The 22887-nt window shown below is 38.1% G+C and overlaps 1 protein-coding gene across 1 annotated transcript in view; it reads left to right on the top strand.

Moving 5' to 3' along the window:
• Positions 1 to 22887, top strand: part of LOC102137288 (histone-arginine methyltransferase CARM1-like) — a 278594-nt gene that overhangs the window by 214679 nt on the left and 41028 nt on the right. The window contains 1 exon segment of the mRNA XM_074015792.1: positions 21350 to 21527. Within this exon segment, the coding sequence (XP_073871893.1) occupies positions 21350 to 21527 (178 nt within the window).

A 22887-nucleotide genomic window follows, 5' to 3' on the forward strand; every position in this document is an offset into this window, starting at 1 on the left:
CTTAGATGTCTTTGAGCCAGAAAGAGGGTGAATAAAGTGCTACGTATGAAGAAAATGGTGCCTAGAGCACCTCAATTGGCTTTGTTTTCCCACCTAGGTTGCCAGCTTTTTATTGGTAATATAATATAGAAATGAAGAGTATAAGCTCTGAAATAAGTGTCTGGGTTTCATTTACTAGCTATGTGGTCCTGCAAAACTGCTTAAACTCTCTGCACTTTGGTTTCCTCATCTGTGAAATGAGGACAATAATAATGTAGCCTTATCATCAACTCCTTTTCCTCTTTCTCCATATTCAACACATCAAATCTAGTAAACTCTACCTTTAAAACATACCCAGAATTCAGCCACTTCTTAAGCCCTCTACCATTCCCCTTCAGGCTAAGCCATCTCCTACCTAAAATACAAGAGGAGCCTCCTAACTGGTCTACTTGCTTCATCCATTGTTCCTCTTATTCTGTTTTCCACAAAACAGTCAGATAAATTTTTTAAAAGTGTCAGTTAGGACCTGACACTTTTGTTCTGGAACTTTGTGGTGGTTTCCCATTCCAACCTGGATAAAATCCAGAGTCCTTGCTGTAGCCTGCAAAGCCATTCATGGTTGACCGTCCATTCCTTCTGTTTACTCTCATGCTTCTGTCACTCACTCTGCTCCAGCATTTCTGGCCTTATTGCTCTTCTCAAACACAGCAAGGACACTTCTACCACATGGACCTTGCTCTAACTGTTCCCTTTTCTAGAAAAATTCTTCCCCCAGGTAGCCACAAGACTAGCATTTACTCCATTCAGTTCCCTTCAAATGTTCACTTAGAAGGTCTTCTCTGATCACTCTATGTAAAGAAGAATCTCCCTTTGGATCATTTTCTTTTCCTTTATCCTGGTTTATTTTTATTAATGGCACTTTTATATGAAATACATTTCAAATCAATACTCTGCTTTTCTGTCTTCTGCCACTAGCCCACTGGTTCTCAATTTTGGATGACTTTGCCTCCTGGAAGACATTTGGTAATGTCTGGAAACATTTTTCTTTGTCACACTGAGGGAAGGGGTAGAGGCCAGACATGCAGTTAAGCACCCTAAAATGCTCAGAGAAGTTCCCTACAGCAAAAAAAAAAAAATTATCTGGTCCAAAATATCAATATTGAGAAGGCCAGCTGTAGGGTTCAGCAGCATGAGAACGGGAACCTGGTCTATGCTGTCCCTGGTGTTTACAACCTGGCACATAGGAGGTCCACAATACATTTCTGTTAAGTAACTGAATCAGATGAGAATATGGCAAAGAATTTAGTATAAAATCTGGCAAATTCTAAGTGTTTCTTTTAACACTGAACAAATATTTATTGAGCTTTACAATGTGCCAGATGCTGTACTAACTTCTTAGGACAAAACATTAAGCAAAACATCCTAGGCCCCTGTTCTCATAAAGGTTGCCTTTTACTGGATGTTAATATTAGTTGTTATTATCAGTGTTATCACTTTAATTTACACCAGTCATCCTAGCTCTATCCAGGATTTGCCATGAGACCAGGATTTTTTGTTTTATATTGCTTTGTGTTTTGATAAGATTCTTATTTTTCAGAGATGCACTGGAAGACTTGGAGAGTAGGTTTGCCAGAAGCAGCTTGGTATGGTGTAAATAAGAACTGTAGAATTTGAAATCAAATAAGCTAGGTTGATATTGGGGTAGCACTTAGTATAGATGTTATCAGTCAGGACAGGCAAGGTCTGCTACATATCAAAGGACTTCAACTTCTTAGGCCTAAAGCCCAGTTTTTGCTCACATACATGTCCATGGCTATGGCTTATTTTACTGACTAAAGCAAGTCATGTGTCTCAGGCTGATGTGGATGGGGCAAGAACGTATGATTTTACCTGGGAGAAGGGAAGAGAATATTTTTAGACAATGGGAAAACTGTCTAGTTTTTTCATCTTCAAAAATCTGTCTGATTTTGTAAAATCTATTAGCTAGGTATTTGGTTGCAAATCACAGAAAGCTAACTCATATTGGCTTAGAAAAAAGAAAATTTACTCGGTCATGTAACCAGGCAGTCTAGAGAGGGCGTGGTTAGCAACATCTGTAACAACTTAAGCAATGGTTAACTGGTTTGAGCTGATCCTGTGGTTACAACCTTAGCTCTGTTTCCTTCTCTGTTGGATTCACTCTTTTACTATAGACAATCCATCTACATGTGGAGGAGATGACTGACAATCACTGAATACTATCCTTTCAGATCCATGACTCAGAAAACAAGTCATCTTCTCCTCCACATCTACATTGAAAAAAATCTGGGGAAAGATTTTGATTAGCCTGGCTGCCTACCCTCCCAGTCATTATTGTGGGAAGTATGGGAGTACGGTGATTGCCTAGACCTGAATCACGTGCCCATTTCTGTGGCCAGGGTAAGGGAAGTTGTCTGTAATTAGCAGCCTCCCCAGCCTCATATGATCAGAATAGGGGAGAAAGAATTCACCAGAATTTACTGGTGGAAGAACAGATCCTGTACAGGTGAAGTTGGCTGGAACACCGAACATATACCTACCCTACTCTAAATACAATGAAGCATGTAAAAGCCTTTTTTTTTAAGCTTTAAAGCATTGTCCCAATGCTAATTGCTGTTATTATTCCTTTCAGGTGGAATAAAAAGCCACATTATTTACTTGGGTAAATTAATGTCGGTGGCAGGCAACTATTGTTCTATACACTTAGTTAGTTCGAAGTAAAGTTATAATAAATAGGCAAGAGGTTACCAGCAAATGGAGTAAGTCAATGACAAAAGCTGTTAGGTATTAAACCTAGAAGTGGTGCTTATTACTTAGGAATGACACTACATCTGCAAGACATACATAATACAGCCATAATATGAAAAATTCTGTGGTACGTATTTTCTGAGTGCTATTATGTTTCTGGCTTGGTGCTAGGGGATATTCTAGAAGAGTAATATGCAGCCCCTCTCTTGGAGAAATATTCCACTCCAACCAGATCCCAATAGCTGCGAATATGCAGATTATGTCAAGGAAGGATCAGGACAAATTGACTGAATTTTTCACTTTTCCTCCTGATGTCTTGACAGCCTGTTTCTCATACTTACTGAATGATGTTTAATTTAATTCATGTGCTCGAGGCGGCACGCTCTGCGTCGCAGCTGTGCACAGTTTGTTTGAAAGGGCTTTCACGGCAAGGCCAAAGGCAGGAAGCACACTGCCGTGATGCCTTGATGAATAGACCCCTTGGGAAAGAAGCGCCTTTATAATGAAGTCACAAAAGAAATCTTCATAAATCCTCAGAAGCCCAGCGGCTTGCATGTGTGAGTGCAACTAAAATACTTCCAAAACGACCCTGCCAAAGGTAAATAAGGCCAATAGTAGGCAGAATTTTTATAAATCTGACTGCTGTGTCTCCAGGCACCATTCCTATAGTCATTTCTCTGTACACAGCCACACATGCACGCACACAGACATGCATAAACACATATGTGCATGCACACACTCTGTATCCATCACTGTTATGAACCCTGCTCCCATTTCTAGCTCCCAATGCCTCCTGCTTTTCCAATCAAAACAGAGAAAAAGAAATAATTGTCACTCTCCCTTGTTGATTGATCAATTGGGTTACTCTTGTGTTAATGAATTTGACCTTCTCAATCAGTGTTGCAATTTTAGGCCTTGAACTCTAACTGTGATAGATGACAGACTCTGAGCAAAGGAGAGAGGCGGGGTGATGGGAATCATACTTAACAGTATCATGACAACAGCCCTGAAGGTGAAACTGGTTCAGTCTTTTCAGCAAGAGTGGGGGACACTGATATGGGATCCATCTCTCTGTGAGCGCATATCACTTAGATATATTCCTTCTAGATGCCAGTTCCAGAAAAATGTCCCCAGTCTTACTTAGCTGGAGTCCTCAGGTGCTAACATTTAGACTTATTATCTGGGGGCTTTTTCCTGGAACCGGCATCAAAAGGGCACTGTCTCTCGATCTTCATTCCAGGAACCGGAGCTGCCTCAGAGGTAGTGAGACTTCACTGGTGAACAGCTTCCTTTCCTGTCCTTTGTCACTGTGGGTTAGTTTGCTGGGCCTGCCATAGCCACGTACCACAGACTGGTGGCTTAGACAACAGAAATTTATTTTCTCTCAGTTCTGGAGGCTGGGAGTCCAAGCTGAAGGCGTAAGCAGGGTTCGTTTCTTCAGAGGCCTCTCTCCTTGGCTTGAAGATTGCCTTCTCTGTGTCTTCCCACAGTCTGTGCTCTGTAGCTGCCTGTGTCTTAATCTCCTCTTCTTATAAGGACACCAGTCATATTGAAATGGGGCCCACTCTAATGACTTTCTTTTAACTTAATCTCTTTAAAGACCCCGTCACTAAATTCAGTCACATTCTGAGCTACCAGGGGTTAGGACTTCAGCATACGAATTTGGGGAACCGCAATTCAACCCATACTGGCCTGCCACTCTCCCCTTACCCTGACGGGCGGCCTGGTCCCTTCACCTGCCCTAACTGCCTCATGCAGGGCAGGCTTGGCTGACCCAGGCTCCGGGTAACCAAACGGAAGAAAAGCCGAGGGTCAAAGCCAAGAAGCCTTCCAAAGCAGGAGGTAAGAAACTTCGCAAGCTGGAGAAGGTCCTCAGGTTCTAACACTTAGCTGGAAAGAGTCAGGCTGCCAGAGGGAGGAAGAGGGAGAAGGTTAAATCCAGATGACAAAAGAGGGTGGTCTGGGTCAGCACCAGAGCTGGCAGGCTCTGGTCCCTGGCTGCTTTCTAGATGTTTGTGGCAGCGAAACACTAAGATCACATGGACACAAAGGAGGAAACAGCAGACACCAAAGCCTATGTGAGGGTGGAGGCTGGAAGAAGGGAGAAGATCAAAAACTGCTATTGGATACTATGTTCATTTCCTGGGTGATGAAATAATCTGTACATCAAACTCCCACGACACACAGTTTACCTATGTAACAAGCCTGCACATGTACCCTGAACCTAAAATAAACGTTTTTGTAAAAAGAGAACCTGAGAGAGAATAGGCATTAACCCAGCCTTACACAATTTATCCAAAATCTGGGCATTCCCATCCTTTCCTTGCTGTCTCTAGCTTGTGATTCTGTAATGTTACACACTTTGCTTTCTCTGTTCAAACCTTCTTTCTCCCCATAGTTACCTGGTGAGCTCGTCATTCTTTCAGATTTTACTAACACGTCACTTCTGGTGTAAAGGTTTCTTGACTCCGTATATTTTAGTTGTTCAGAGATCCAACTAAATTTTCATGAGAATAGAGACATGTCTTTGCACTGAGTCCCCACACTTGTAAATTCTCAGCAAATGTTTATTCAGTGAATGTTTTCAACTGGGAAGATTAAAATCTTTGAACTCAGTTTACGTGCTCCTTCCTGTGTCCGCCGTCTTCTGCTTTATATGTAGGGAAGTACTTGGTATAATACATAGGTCAACAACTAAAATGCCTTCAGCAGTGTGAGCAGTTTAACTATTGTGAAGGCAGACTCTGGCACCTCATTGCTTGAACTTGAATATTGACTTCACTGTTTCTTGGCCTGGTGACCATTTCAGTTTGCTAGGGCTGCCGTCACGAAGTAGTACAGACTGAGTGGCTTAAAGAGAAATTTATTGTCTCACAGTTCAGGGGGTGAGAAGTCCTAGACTAAGGGATCAGCAGGTTGGTTCCCCTTGAGGACTGTTAAGGAGAATCTGTTCCAGGCCTCTCTCCCAGCTACTGGGAGATGACTGGAATCTTTGGCTTTCCTCAGCTTCTGCTGTATCACACTGAACCCTGCCTTCATCTTCACATGATGCACTCGCCATGTGTGTAGCTATCTCCAAATTCCCGCGTTTTGTAAAGACAAGAGGTATATTGTATTAGGGACCCACCAGACCCCAGTGCAACTTAACTAATTACATATACAACAACTCTATTTTCGTGTAAGGTCACATTCTGCAGTCCTGGGGGTTAGGACTTCAACATAGGAATTTTGGGAGAACACAATTCATCCCAGTAATGGTGACCTTTGACACACTGCCTAGTTTTAGTTCCCATATCAGTAAAATAGAATAATAATATATCCTACCTTATGAGGTTGTTGAGCAATTAAGTGAATTAATATATAGAAAGCGCTTAAGATAGTACAAGGCACACGTAAGCCCTGCTTGGTATTAGCTGCTATTTCTGGTGTGTATATATCTGTCTCTTCCACTAACCTATCGTAGGTAGAGACTATACTTGGTCCTGTGTACAACAGTATTTCATCACATATAGTACAGCACGTAGCAGAGCACCTTGTGCCTGATACACAATCTTTGATTAAATATAAGGCAGAGATAGTTCAGAGTGATACTGGGGCAGGAACTGAAAGTCTGTCTGCATGTGTGAGGTAGTATATTTGGTATATTAGGCTTGGTCATCCCATTTATATAGTTAGATCCCAAAGGCTTCCCCTAGGAGGAATTTGAAACCACTCTTCTTTCTTGGTCTCTCCCTGAGGTTTCCTTGCTTTCTTAAAAATGTGTAGGGATTTGGTATTACATACACAAATGCTGTTTTGTCTTTGGGTATAGAGAGAGGATTCAGCTCATCTACCTTTAGTTATTGGCATAATTGGATGTGGCAGTTATGTGGTTCTTTCTCAATTGTGATATTATCAGTGCAAGGCAGGATAAAGAAAGGAAGAGCAATGTGATATTTCTTCCTCAGAGACCGGGGTGGGCCATCTGGCAATCTTTAAATCTGGGTGCCAGATTGAATAACATGTTTTGGGTGACTTTTTAAATGCATTATTCAGGGGAGATGTTGTTTTAACCTCTGCACTTCACACAAGTTTCTAGCTGATGGGAATCTTTTCTCCCCTTTACTTGAAAATTACATGGAACACAGACCAGTAGAGACTAATGAATCATCAGGAGAATTCCTCAGCTGGTCTGAATAGTACCTAATGATGGAAAAGGTGGTTGAATCAATCTACATAAAGCAAGGGCAAGGAAACAATGTGCAATTGTTTATTCCCCAAATATATGAGACACAGTCTGGTTCCTGATTTGGCAACTCCTCTTGTTCCAAAAATAGGGGAGGTCATCTCCACATGGGAGTTCAAGTGGTGGAATGAGAAGCTGCACGGGGCACAGTGGGTTTGGCTTCTAGCCTTGACCGGTTTGCTCATTGGTTTCTTGAAATCAATAAGATATATCACTTCTCTGGGTCCCAGTTTCCCTTTTTGTACAATGTAATTGTTGAGCTATGACTACAACCTTTGAGGTCCTGCCTCTGCTTTTACTTCCTCTATATCACTGTGCAAACCTATAGATTCTTCTGTCTCCAGGATACTTTTACTCTAGTTTCTGACAGCCCACCATTTAATTACTCTCTTGAAGCTCAGTGCCAATATCTGTGTTTTCTATATTTTATTGTCTCAAACTGAACTCGAGGTTTGAATGAGACCCTGATCTTGCTTTACAAGTAAATCAAATGAAACAAAGGACAGGTGAGGTCAACCCTATTTCTTAATTCTGAGAAATTGTCTTAATGACTCAGGAAAGAAGTATTTCCACATGAAAGAAAAGACTATTCATCATCATTATGCATGTGTGTTTTTTGTGAGGCCTTGGCATGAAACAGAAATTGATAGAAGGAAACATAAAAGGTGAAAAGCATGCCTGGACCTTCCCTTTAACTGAAGGCATTCTAGCCAGAAGACTAAGGTCACTGATAACTGACTGAAACAGAAGGGACTGTCAGAAGTGTATCAGCTGTTCACTTTTCAACCAGATCTTGTTTAAATGCTTTGAGGTGGTAACAAGTCAGTTAAGGGACTAACTGGCTAGTGATGAAATGATCTTTGGCACACTTAACCAAGGCAATGTGTTTTGATTATCTTGGAAGAAAGATGCTTTGTAAGGGTGCAGTGATCTGGGTCACTTTACCCAAATCATCACCAGATATTTCTCTGAAGCAAGAGGGGAGATGGATGTGGAGGAAATTCTGAAACCTCCAGTCTTGCTGAACAATCCCTGTAACACAAGTGGGGTGGCATGGAGAAAGGAGGACGCGCACATGCCAAGATCCAGGTTCTAAGAGCCCATGATTTTTGAGACTTGTAGTAAGTGTATTTTCATTCAGACCTAGTTTCTTTTTAGAGCCTTGCTGCCTTAGTGTGCTTATTCTATTAATCCTAATGATATTTACCTCATAATGGAGTTCCATGTGAGTTAACCCTTCCTTAGATGGGTTTTCTCTTGTCATGAATATTTCCATCCACTCAGAGCACTGCTTGACCATTCAGAAAAATGATTTCAATTTCTTGTACTAGGTAGTTTTTTTCTTAAGAAGGGCCTAGAGAAAAGAAAATTCAGAATGCCTTAGTTATGTTTTTGTGGTGTGTGCATTTTATCGGTGCTTACTATAGAGGAGCAATTCCATTTATTTAGCTGTGGTCTCCTCAGAGCTCCACAGAACTGGTTGCAGATTGGACTTCTAGATATTCGCATCACTGGTGGCCATTAAAGCCAGGGATGGGCTAATTAGCTGAATTGTACATTTGAGGAGAAATCATTTAAGAAGATGAAATATGTGAGGTTTGATAAAAACCAGAGTTTTTATACTTACATAACATTTGATGGAAAATAAAATCCAGATAACCCCAATTTCTTCATATTTAAATTGTCAAAACATTGCTTTGTCAGAATTGTTTCATAGACACACAGGTTTGTTTTTTTTTTTCCCAACAAAGCTCCTCACTTTGTTTGGTCCTATCACCAGTTTACTTCATTATTTGTATAAGTTTGAAAACAGCAGGGTTAAACATATAATTTAGCAGTAATTTATATTGTCAAAAGCTCTAACTTCAACTAGTCCTTTGGTAAAAATTTTATATTCACATTAGCTCTAAGAAAAACCCAGTTGAGTCAAAAGCTTTGTAAAGTGATCCATTACTATAAAGAAACTGAGTAACCTTAATAGAATTGATTTGAATTTCAGTTTTCCTATCTAAAAAATGAAGATAATAATAATGCATCTCCTATAGTGTTGTGGGGTAGACATGAGATAATTAAGGGAACACATTTTGTGTTGGGAGGCTGAGGCAGGAAGATGGCTTCAGCCCAGCCCCGGGAGGTCAAGGCTGCAGTGAGCTGTGACTGTGCCACTGCACTCCAACCTCGGTGACAGAGTGAGACCATGTCTCCCCCCCCGCCAAAAAAAGTCATTCTGAGTTCTCAAACCATATGGTTCTGTTATGACTATCATGACTATCATGGGTAAGAGGCTTCTTTGGTTAGATAAGACACCCAGCATCTGTCCATTGGTTCAGCTGTATCTAACAGAAAACCCAAATTAACGCTGGCTTAAATGCATAAGGACTTTTTTTTTTTATCTCTTGTAAAAGAAGTCTGAAGGAGGGAGCCTAAGGCAATGTGGCAGCCCCACAAAATTCATAGACCCCCCAGCTTCCTGTTATGTTATCCTGGCGTACAGTATATGACTTTTCTGAAGGTCAGTTACCTCAGGATTCAAGATGGCTCTTGGAACTTTAGTCAACAAATTCATGTTCTGGGAAATAGGATAAAGAAAGGGAGGACCCAAAAATGTCTTCCCCTAGCTTTTGTTCCTCCTTTTAAGTAACCTTCATAGAAGTTCCTCCCAACAATGTATGCTATCTTGAAGGCCAGGACTGACTCAATAGACATACTTAGCTGCAGACAAGGCTAGGAATGCAGTATTTTAGTTAGTTCATTGTTGTCCCCAGTAATATAGGCATTTTATTAATAAGATAAAAGGCAAGAATGGGTGTTGGATGGGCAAGTAGTAGCAGCTGCCACACCAGGTATAAATTATTTTGGCTCTGGGTAAAGTGTAGAAAGGAGAACCTATGGTCTAGGAGAATTGCTGCCAGTGACTTAACCAACAGTCTACGTCCACACGCCCATTTCTGCTGGGAACTGATCACTAATAATCTGGCTCACCTACCATAGGAAAAAAGAAGGGATAATAACTCATATCTATTGTGTGCTTATTATTTGATAAGTAATGTGTAATCATTTTGCATGCATTATTTCGTTAAAGCCTCAGAGTAAGTCGTAAAGTGGGTGCTAGTACTATTCCTATTTTACATGTATGGGAACTGAGGCTCTGTGGTTAATTAACTTGATCAAGATTGCTAGGAAGAGTGGAAGTAGAGACTTGAACTCAGGTTCTTTAGTCTCAGAAGCAAGTGCTCTACCACTGCACTGTGCTATGTCACACACACACACACACACACACACACACACACACACACACAAAAGAAGGGAAAAGGAAGAAAAAAGTCATAAAGAGGTAACAGAATAAATTAAATCCCTGAACTAAAATGAAAAATTGTATATTAAAATGCTAAAAGTTAATTTTTAAAAAGGTAAAATGATGACTCTTATACAAACATAAAATTAACATGTGTCAAATATTTTAATTAACTGAGTGAAACACTAGAATGCCAAATATGTTCAAAGGAGAATTCAATGAAATGCAGATATATGGACAATGAGGAATGCTGGAAAGAATTTTCAAATAGATACAAGACTGGTCTATTCATTGTGCAGTAATCAATTGCATTCCACCAGGCACAATTTCTTTCCATTTGGACTTTCTGTTATCGGTTTTACATACAGAGTAAAGGAACCAAAAGATAAAAATAGCCTGGAAAGCTGTGCTAGAAAGGACACTCAGTAACTTTTTGTCTAGTTCAAAGTTTTTCATAATTTAAAAGTTTTTTCTAGCATATCTAGATTATCCTCTCCCCACTGCCTGATATACCAGTGTTTAGGGGGTTGTAAGGAGTATATCAGAGATTGCTTTTTCCTACCTACCCTCCAATTTATCCACTACCAGAGGTCCAGCAGAGAGAGAGATAAGGTCAAAGAATGATCGTTTCTCTTTGAACTGTCCTAGTGTGTTGGTAATAACTTTCCAAACTAAGATGGAAAATTGGATTCCAATGGCTGTCATGTCATCTTTCATGAAGTAATTAACAAATGTGTGTTGGATGCCTTCAATATGCCAGAGGCTGCTAGATGGACAAAGTAGGCATGGTTCCTGCTGTCAGATACTTACAGTATACAGGGGAAAACTTACCTTCCAATAGAGTGCAAATATGCTGTTCAGTATAACGTACAAATGTGCACTCCACCCAACCCTGTGAATTGCTTCTATGGATATTACGTATTGTTTTAGGGCTTACATTATAACTTGTTCAAAACATGCTTTCCAAGCATGGACAGCTTGTCTGCCTCATTGCTCTTCTTCCCCAATTCTTGAGCAGTTTTTAGCATCATCAGACAAAAAACACTATTGCATTAAAATTGCCAGTGTGGTTTTTTGCTGACGGCCAAACTATGAGTTTGGCAGCGTTCCCCTCCTAAAGCTTCACATAACTTCCTTCTGTCACCTTTAGAGTTTCTGCAGTGATAAAGGGGCATCAACTTGCTTGGTACAGGGAAGCCTTCTGGACTCCTCAAACTTTGCCCTTAAATTGGCTCAAAGACAAACAGGGAGGGATGTTTCTGTCTTTGCCTCTCTTCCCCTCCTTTCCACTCTCTCATCTGTCATCCTCTGTGTCGTCCTCATTGCCCTACCTACTTAGTTCTCATTTGCAAAGTTTTTTTCTTTTTTTTTTTACACTCATCTCTCAGGCCGCTTCCTCCAGGGATCCATTTACTCTTTCTTGGCAGCAGATTTTGGAGGTCCCTGCCTTCTGCACACTGATAATTAAGAATCAGTGGGCCGAGAGGCATCTTGTGCAGTGCTGAGCAATTCCCCCTGAATTCCAGGCAGGAGGCAAGTGTATACTGAGGGAGGGAAAGGAAAGAGAGAGACGGCGACCACGACCACATCTGTTTCTTCCTTCAACCTTTCTCAGAAAGGAGCCAAGCCATAATGCTACTGTTGCCGATTGATAGTCATGAGCTCAACTGATTTAAACACTGATGATAAATATAGTCACTTTCCTTCAAGTCTGCCACTGCCTCTAGTATTTCCTTGTTTTGAACACTGACCTCTCTAGGACTCAGTTTCCTGATTTATAAAATGACAACATCGTAACAGGTAGTTAGCAAAGCACTTCAGCTTAAGCATTCTGTTTAAAATAAAGCTGTTGAGTTTTTTTAACAGTAAAGTTAATGTTGCTTTTTATAAATGTTTAAGCAGATGTTCAGAATTGCCGATTAAGGAGTAGGATTTGAAAGGAGAGAATAAAAGGATTGGTTAGGTATTCTGTTGTTTGGGAAGCTTTTGACTTTTTTCTTTTAAATGAAAGTAAATACCTGTATTTACTTTCAAGAGAATTGAACAACATAGGAAGGTCTAAAATTTAAAAAAACAAAAGTCCCCCACCTACCCACTCCTGCCTGTCTACATTCTCCAGTGTTAACCATTCTGAGTTTATGTCTTTTTAGTTCTTCCATTGATTACTATGACTTTATGACATAATGTATGTATTTCTGTTTTCTGAATTACCAACTTTGGATATATTGTTGACTCCTGAAAGAGAAACTTCCCTCTTCTGGTGTGACTCCCAATTTTGTTTGGTTATATTATTTCTAGGTTGTTAAGATATGGAATATATCACTGTCTTTGATGCTTTGTCTGTAGATTGCTTCTGAAAATCTAAGTCCCTAAAAAGTCATATTAAATATAATGATTATATAAATACTCTTCACTATGGAGCCAAGTTGATTCCTTGGACCCATAGGAAAGGAAATGTGATCCTTTTGTCACTGAACTCTTGCCATCCAAGATGAATGTTCTAGAGCTGGGCGCCGTGGCTCACGCCTGTAATCCCAACACTTTGGGAGGCTGAGGCAAACCAATCACTTGAGGTCAGGAGTTCAAGACCAGCCTGGCCAACAAGATGAAACCCCATCTCTACGAAAAATATAAAAATTAGCTGGGTATGGTGATGCACGCCTGTAGTCCCAGCTACTCGGAGGCTGAGGCAGGAGAATCGCTTGAAAATAGGAGGCGGAGGCTGTAGTAAGCCAAGATTGCGCCACTGCACTCCGGCCTGGGGTGATAGAGCAGGACTGTGTCTCAAAAAGAAAAAAAAAAAAGAAAAAGAAAAAAGTTCTGTATATCAAAAACAGATAAACCTTTTTCCTCTCAGATTGCATCCCTTCTTTCCCTTCATAGTCTGGTTACCACTGTTTCTTTTATATTTCTCTTTTCCTTATAGGTTTCCTTGTATGTTGTCATTTGTCATATATGATTTTAAAATCTTTGAGGTTTTTTATGTGTGAAAATGTTTTATATTCCTTTATGATTTACAAATTTTTGACTGGGTATAGAATTGAAGCCTCAAAATCACTTTCCTTCAGAAGTTGCTTCATTATCTGCTAATATCCTGAGATGCTGATGAGATTTCTGGGATCAGTGTGGTTTTTGTTCACCCAAAGCTAGTATAACTTTTTTTAACCATGAAAGATTTGAGGCCTTTTCTCTTGATCTCTAGGGTTGTCCAGTTTTGCCATGATGTATTTAGATGTGGACTAAGGAGCTTTATCCTTTCTGCTTCATATTTAGTGGGCCCTTTCCATCTAAAGACCAGTATCTTTCTTGATTTCTGGGAATTGTTTTTTAATATTATTTATGTATCTATCATGTACATGTCAACTTGACTGTTTCTTTTATGGTTTCGGTTGCTACATTCTCAGATTTTCTCAAATTTACCTTCTCTATTGCTATCTTAGCCTTAAGCTTTGACAATTCACCAAATAAGAGTTTTGTTCACAGGACTGAAACTTTAGGTGGTGCTGTTTGATAGTTTTCTTCTCTCAGAGTCTGAAACTGGACTCTAAAGTTACCCCAAGCTTTACTCTGTTAACGTTTCTGGCTTCAGTATCCTAAGATCTTTTCTGAGGCATTTCATCAAAAAACAGTGCCAAGAGCTTTAGCCAGGGGACAAAACCCGGTGATAGCAACCTCTCATACGCCAAAGACCCAAGGTGAGGGAAGTGGAACATGCCAGCCTCAGTGATAGCCCTGAGGGCTTCTTCTGTTCCTGGAATTTGATGATTCAAAATTTCCATTTTACTCCCAAACTCCTTTACAGGGAATCTTTCTTAGCTCCGGTATGTAGGAGTTCAGAATAATATGTTCTGGTGTTTTCCATCAATCCAATTCAGTCTGCTTTCTGTCTTTCAGAGTTCCCTCAAAATTTCTCCTCCTATGCTAGCTTTTTAAATATACATGCATATTAAGGTTTTCTTCTGATTTATAACATTTCCTACCTTGCTGTGCAATATAAGAAAAGAGAGGAGGTAGATACATTTGCTTAGACCTCTGCTTTTACTAATTTTTTTAAAAAATAATTTTGCTATTTTCATAAAATAATATCTTATTATAAAGTAAGCAATTCAGAAATTTAATAAAGAAGAAAAATGTAAACCATCCACAATGATTATGAATATTGTGTGAACAGTATTGCAGACATTTCTAATGCAAATATAGAGAAGAACAGATAGAGAAAAGTACTTGTAGGAAATTTAACAGAAGGAAAGGAAACCGAGATAAAAGAAGAGAAACTGCTAAACTTTAAATAAATGCTTCTTCACCATAAGAGAAATCACTTTCTAAAGGATTCCTCTAAAGTTATGGAAAACGTTAGGAAATTTGAATTTTTTTCTCTCTTTATGATAAAAATGTTCTTTTCTATGAAAGAGATGAAGTCATGAACACTCATATCTTTCCTTTCTTCCTCTCCCCTTTGTTAGCTATATATCATTTTTATATTGTCAAAGTGTAAGGTAATTCCCATTGAAATGTGACCAAATATAACAAAACTCCATGTAATTGTTTAGTATTTGTTCTATAATTTGTTCTATAATTTGATGGGTTAATTTATAACCATTGGTTTTTAAATTATAGCTTCTTTATTACTAATTTCTTTAGATTCATCTCTTATTTATGCAGATTTTTTTTGCCACTTTGGTTCAGCAATTTTTAAAGGAGGTCTCATGTGTGCCACATGTCCTGAGTTCTTTCATGTTGACAATGTCCATTTATTATCTTTATAGGTGAATAACACCTTCTCTGGATTTAATCTTTTGGCCACACCTGTTTTTTCTAAATATAGTAAACGTTGTTTTATTGCTTTCATAGAAGAGGTTAATGACAGCCTGATTTTTTTTTTCAGTTTTTAGGTGATTTGTTTTTCCGCCTGGGTGCTCAAGGAATTCATTCTTTATTCCTTAAACCCAAAATCTTTAGCAGAATATATTTTTGTATATTTTGTAATGTGTAGGAACATTACTGTATGAAATGTTCCTATGACCCTTACGTGTTTTTTCTATCAGCAAATTGCTTTTTTTATTTTAATAAAATTTTCTTTTAATATACTGAGTTAGTTTTCTATTCTATTTTTCTGTCATTCTGAGACATTATGCTACCTCATTTTAATCTACATTTTCTGTTAATTTCTTGTTACAGAAATCAGTTTGCTTTTTAAAAACTACACTTCTTATGATTATCTAAAAGTTTTCTATTAACAGCATAGTTTAAAATGCTCAAATATTCATACACAGAGGAAATGAGTCTAAATATAAGGAACAAAGAATAATAACTAAATGAACTCTCATATCTCTACAACCCAGCCTAAGAACTAGAATAATATTACTATATATTAAAATTCCTGTATATGAATACCTTTCCTAGATTCCATGCTCCTCTGTTCATTCCCCAAAGTTACTAACATCTTAAGTTTTATCTTTAGCATAAGATTATAAAAAATTATACCCTAATGAATACAGTTTAGTTTTGAATACGTTTGACCATTTTTATAAAAGAAATCATACTATATATTCTTTAGCAACCTGTCTTTTTTCTCCTTAAAATTCTGCTTGTGAAATTTATTTATATTAATATATGTGCCTTTAGTTATTTCTTTATCACTGTTAAATAATATTCATAGACAGGGTGTGTGGCTCATGCCTGTAATCCCAACACTTTGGGAGGCTGAGGTGAGAGGATTATTTAAGTCCAGGAGTTCAAGACTAGCCTGAGCAACATAGGAAGACCCCATCTCTAATTTTCAAAAAATACATTGAAAATAATATTCATAGGATGGATACAGTACCATTTATGCATTCATTTCCCTGTTAATGACTTCTAGTTTGTTTCAACATTTTATTTTATTACTATCAATATTATATATATTTTAGTGTATATTATCTAGTACACATGTTCAAATTTTTTTTAGAATGTATGCTTCTGAGGGGTGATATTTCCAAATCATAAGTATATCTTTAACTTTACTGAATAATGCCAAATGATTTTCTAAAATAGTTACATATATTTGAACGTAATATATTCTCTACCTGGTTGATGGCTATTCTGTAATTATGTCACTTTGCTTCTCGATTTGTTTCCTTGAGTCAAATCTTCCTTTTAATCTGAGTTCTATTGCTTTATCATCTTTTCTTTAAATTATTATTTTATTTCATCTGTATTCTTTGACTTATATATTCCTTTGCACTTTCTCATTTGATTTGATCCTTGAAATAACACTGAAGAATAGGTACTGTTATGATTCCCATTTTATAGGTAAAGAAATGGACTCCCAGGAAATTATGCATCTTGGCCACAGGTCACAGCTAGTAAATGGAGGATCCAAACTAGCAACCGAGGCCTTCACCTCCAAAATGCTTGCTTTTTTCATGCTTTGAGACAGACTATAATTAGATGCTATATTGTATGGTACAGCCTCTAAGACTAATTCAGCTTCTAAACTGAACAGGAATAAATAAACAACACATCTACAGTACATGTAACTTATTGAAAACCCTCCTAAATGAGACAAGAACAGCAGCATACCAGGTGGAATTGCTGCCCTGATCTCTCTTGGCACTTATCCTGGTACCTAAAAGGATGAATTCTGCTGCTACCACCTAAAGTGTATATGTGTACGTGTATGTGTATGCATATGTGTATGTGTATGTGTGTGTTTTAAGCAGCTGATACAAGTGATAGTACTATTGACGTAGATTTTAGAAACCCAATTTAATAACAAGGGAACAGGATTAAAGCAAGAATATGATGTGGGTTTGCTTGGGCCTCGATGATGTCTGAGAAGAGCCTTTATTTGGAATATCCCTCCATCCTGAGCTCTTAGAAAAGGACCAGGTCACACAGGGTAAACCTGTGCAGCTATTAATGTGGTGGATTGCAGAACCTTGCCCTGTGTTAGCGGACTTTTCTAGCACTTGGAGGGGCACAGTGAAGTTCAGTTATTCCTGGAAAGGATATCTCTCCTGAGTTACAGTTTTAGAAGAATGGCAATGAAATGACAGGCTACCCAAAGATAATCTATACTGAGACTGTTGTAAACTGAAGATGAGGGGAGGCAGCAAGACTGACTCAAAGAACAGTCATGCATCTAGACTTAGCTGCCCTTCTGTATTAGAGCGATTGCTGGTTGAATTTATGTCCTATTTTCCAATATCTTTATCAAGGAATTGTAATCAAACCTAAGATAATCAAATAATTATTTTCATTGTTTCCTAAAGATTGATCTAGGGAGATGCATATAGATCCAGTGGTGAAAAAAACCTGCAAAGCATTCTAATAAGTTTGGATGTCTTTAATTTAACCAAGCCAAGAGTTTTCTTTTCTGTAGAATTCTTCAAAGCTATTAATATGCTAATGCACTCTGAATTTGTAAGAGGGATGTGTATTACAAAGAAGTTCTAAGTTATTTGATCATGAAACCCTTGTATTCATGGACTCCTGGAACATATTTCAAGAAATTTTGCTTTCTTCTAATCATAAAATATTCAAACTAGAAGATGCCTCAAAACAACTCCAGTTTTAAACCCTAATTTTACAAAAAGGGAAACTAAAATTTAGAGACTTTAAGTGACTTCCCCAAGGTCACATAGCTCTTTGGTGATAAAGGTAGAACTAGAATTTTTATCTTCAGATTCCTGATCTTGTGTGAAACTGATCAAAAATAGATTAAGTCACAAGATGCAATGACCTGAAGGCAGGCCTGTTTGCTCCCTTCCAGGCATGTGATATGTCCTTCTTTGCCAGTGAGAATAATGAGACCTTATTTCCTGTGGACCCAAAATTGCACTTCTGACAGCTCATGAAATCCTCTCTCTGAAACCTTATTACATCTCTGCTCTCCCTAAAGATTCAAGAGCTAGGGGTATCCTCTCTAAATTCTGCATATAAGGCCTACATCACAGATATTCACCTGAGTTGCCCTCCAGCAACACTTAGAGAACAACTCCCCTTCCAGCATCCTGTTGCAAGTTGAGGAGTCTGTGGAAAGAGGCAATTTTATATACTGAGGTTACCTGGACAGCCTCAGACCCCATAAGCAGAATTTAGAGAGGGCTTGAAATTTAGAAAAGGGACCACCTTTCCGGTAAGCAGTGGGGCAGTGTATATCAAAAACCCTTACCAGCTTCATACCCTTCAACTTTGAAGGAAATAGCAGAAAGTGTATTTTCAGATTTAATTGCATTAGTATTTGTCAATATACTATTTTAATAGAAATTTGAAATAACAGTATCCAATAATAGGAGATATCAAATAAATCAATACACATCTATTAAATACTATATAGCCAATAAATTTATGTTATAGAACCATTCATGGAAAGATGTCTAGAACAGAGCTTCCCAACCAGTTTGCTGGGTATTGAGATTTTGATGTCCTTTGCGCTCATGTCAGGTAGTCAGGGTCTAGTGTGGCCAGAGTCCCCACTCAAATGTCTCAAAATGCAAGCAGGCTCTTCTTTCACCCAAGTGTACCATAAAATTACTTGGCTTTTAAAAATGTGTGCCATGATGTAAAAGTGTTCAGAAAACTGATCTAAAACATATTGCTGGGAAAAAATTATGAAGTATTATTACATTGAGATTTGAGATATACTCCAATGTCTGATTGAAAACATACCTTGCCTATATCTGGAATACTAGTAATTTTTATGTTTTTGTTTATTTGCATTTCTCTTTTTAAGTAAAAAGTTGTTTGTTTTGTTTTGTTTCGTTTTTTTGACAGAGTCTCACTCTGTCACATAGGCTGGAGTGCAGTGGCATGGTCTCAGCTCACTACCTCCCTCCCCTGAGTTCGAGGGATCCTCCCACCTCAGCCTCCTCAGTAGCTGATTACAGGCATGCTCCACCACGTCCAACTAACTTTTTAAACTTACTTTGTATTTGTAGTAGAGATGAGTTTTACCATGTTAGCCAGGCTGGTCTCAAACTCCTGACCTCGAGTGATCTGCCCACCTCAGCTTCCCAAAGTGCTGGGATTACAGGCATGAACCACCACACCTGGCCCAAAGTATTATTTAATAAGAATAATATAATAATTTTAATGCTTACATAGCTCTTAATATATTTTATTTGGTTTGATCCTCAAACAAACTTATGAAGTAGTTACTGCCATCATTGTTTTCATTATATAAATATCATTTTTTAAGTCCATATTTGAAGCTAGTAGGAACTGGACAAGTTGATGCTGGCAAAAGAAGGCAGAAATAAAATATATCTGAAAGGTAGAAATAAGAAAATGTAATAACTAATTACCTGTGGGAACTAAGTACACCTCCAGGCCATTGGGGATTGTGGTATTGATGACCAAAACAGAATCATAGAAATGCAATATTTTACAAAGATTTTAAAGGCAAACTCAGGGAATGATTCATGTTCAAGAAGCAGCTGAGTTTTGCTGTTTACTTGTTATTTAGGAGGTGCGAAATTCACTGGTGAAAATGTCCAAGTTATTGTTGAAACTCAGCTGAGAGGACGAAACCAAAGATGTAGTTTGGATAGTCACTCACAATGGAGCCACAGTCAAAGCTGTGCAGGAGAATTGATTCTCCTGGCAAGAATGTAGAGAGAAAAGCAGGACACCAAAAGCTCGAACCTTTAGTCATTGTCTCTGCAGAACTCCCAGGGACTTGACTTCTATGTGTGGAATGATGATAGAATAGCATTCCAAGAGTCGTTGGCAATGGATGAATATTGACGATGGATGACATGTTCAAACAGTTTTCTTTATTATTCCTCCATAGATTAGAGATTACTTGATTTTAAAAAACAAAGACATTTTGTATGCTCACAGAGCATGTGTTGGTGAGCAGCACCCTAGAAGACAGGATTAATGTGAAAGGTATCCTAGCCATTTGAAGAAGTGATCAGAAATTAAGAAGGTGCCACTGAATTATAACAAGTGCATAGTATATTGCACTTAGGATGGGCAAAGGGATTAAGCTACAAAAATACAAAATGGAAGGACTCTGACAGGCTGTACATACAATGAGGAAAAATCTACAAGTCTCAGAGAGGAACAACTTGACAAGGAATGTGCTGTATATATTTATGCTGGCAAATATAAAATGTTTATTAGAAAATATGTTTTCAGGCAGTAGAAAGACATAATAATTCAATCACCTTGTCATATTTGGCATTCAGAAGAAATACATTAGAAACATAGTAAATGTATTTCTCTTCAGGGTGCCTCTTTTGAAAGAGTTTAAGTTTATTAAATAAAATATAAAGGACATCAAAGAAAATTAATACATGACTGTAAAAACGTACTCCTAAAGAAAGGTCAATAATCATGGTATTTATTTTTGACATCAAAAGACCAAGGAAAAATTTAATAAGGATCAAGATCATTGGCCTGTGTGCAGTGGCTCACATCTGTAATCCTAGCACTTTGGGAGGCTGAGGTGGCAGGATCACTCGAGCCCAGGAGGTCGAGGCTGCAGTGAGCCATGATCACACCACTGCACTCCACTCTGGGCTACAAACTGAGACCCTATCTCAAAACTAAGCAAAACAAAAAAGATCATTAATCTGTGGAAGATCATTGTACAGAGTTGTTTGGCATCTCTATTGCAAGTAGAACAATAGGAAATAAACTGAAGCCATGAATTTTAAAAAATCCCCCTATATATATAAATATATAAATGTATAAATATATATAAATGTATAAATATATATAAATATATAAATATAAATATGTATATATACACACACACACACACATATACAGACCACACATACTGGCATACATACACATATATGTGTATGTTTGTGTAGAGTCTAGAAGAGAATGCATCAAAATATTAATAGTTATTATTAGGATTGTAGGTGTTTTATTTGTTTTATATCTGTATCTTTTCCAAAATTATATATATTAAACATGCAATTTTTGTGTAGTGAGACAAATGAGTTATTTTTCTTTAAAAGTGTTTCTAGAAACAAATGTTACTTCTTTCTCCTTCCTGTCACATTCTCAGCCCTTAATCGATAAAACTCATTTTTCATAAGATCCTGAATAACAACAGTTCTGGCACCCCATTTTATCTTTTTCAGATGCTAGTGAAAAACAATCACCTTTCAGGCAAGATCATTGTTTTGCCAGGAAAAATTGAAGACATCTCACTTCCTGAGGCTGTAGATGTGATCATTTCCGAACCAATGGGATACATGCTGTTCAATGAACGGATGCTAGAGAGTTATCTTCATTCCAAAAAATGGCTAAAATCAAATGGTAAGTTGGCCCATTCTTGGTTTAAAAAACAGTCTGACTTCTCTGTAAAAGCATTTCTATTATACTCAATTATTTGTTTTTCTCATCTCATTTTTCCATAACAAATTAACTAGTCTCCAATCATAAGAACACAGGTATGCTTCACAGTATTCAACGTGGTATAGAGAGCCAGGTCTGAGTTTTGTGTTTTTTGTCCTAGTTCAATCCCTTCGTTCCTTAATGAACTTGGGCTAACACTTGACCATTTGGCTTTGGTTTCCTCATCTGTAAAATGATATTATTACACATAATCTCTGATATCCTTTCAAGTGTTGGCCCTCTATAATGTGAGGAACTCTCTGGGGTCTGCTTGTTCTTTTTGACATGTTTTTTCCCCTACTGTATTTCTCTCTCTGTCTATGATCACTACACATAGTCAAGATAATATTAAATCCAATATGCTTTTTGTGCTTTCCAAGTGCCAATTTGAATAAATTATTTTATAAAATCCTTATAAAGTCTGAATGATGAAGGTTTTCAATTTATTCGGGGGGTTAGCCTCGAAGCTAATTTTGCAACCTTCCCCAGGGACATTTGACAATGTCTGGAGACACTTTGGTTGTCACAATGGCAGCAGGGGCTGGGGTATTGGCATCTAGTGAATAGGGGCAAAGATGCTGTGAAGCATCCTTTGATGCACAGGACAGTCCCCTTCATCAAAGAATTATCAGCCCAAAATATCAATAGTATATGATTGAGACCTGGGTTAGCGGAGGGCATTGTTATGATCCCATTTTATAAAGAGAAAACTGAGACTCAATGAGGAAAAGTAACTTGGCAAGAACAGACATCTAACAATTGGCAGGCCAAGAATTTGAGCCTACATCCATCTGACCCTGAAGCCTACACTCATGACTTTGGCGCACACACTGGCTTTCCACTCTTCACCAGAGAAAGTAGATGCATTCCAACAGCAGGTGTTTTCAATTAAGACATCGGGGCTAACTGGCCAATTTTAAGTTGCATCTTATGAGAATTTCAGCTCCTTACCCCAATTGTATTTATCTAAATTACCAATGTTGTAGCTCCCTATCTTGCTATTCAATGAAAACAAAATAGTGAACGACTGGGCAACTCATACGTACCAACATGCATTTAAGTGAAGTTTGAAGTTTATACTTTCCTACATGCTTCAAAATTCAGAAATAGGCACTGAAAGAAAATTCATGTATAAATAAATAAATAAGCTCAGGCAAAGTATACCTGATGTCAAGAACTTCATTAGCAATCTTGCTGTAAAACAGCTCAGGATGCTCTTGGAAGCCTTGTGTGTATGCGATAAAATTGAACTGTGGGAGATGAAAGTGAAGGTACAAAGTGG

Source organism: Macaca fascicularis, chromosome 15 (genome assembly GCF_037993035.2).
Source record: "Macaca fascicularis isolate 582-1 chromosome 15, T2T-MFA8v1.1".
Taxonomy (NCBI): Eukaryota; Metazoa; Chordata; class Mammalia; order Primates; family Cercopithecidae; genus Macaca; species Macaca fascicularis.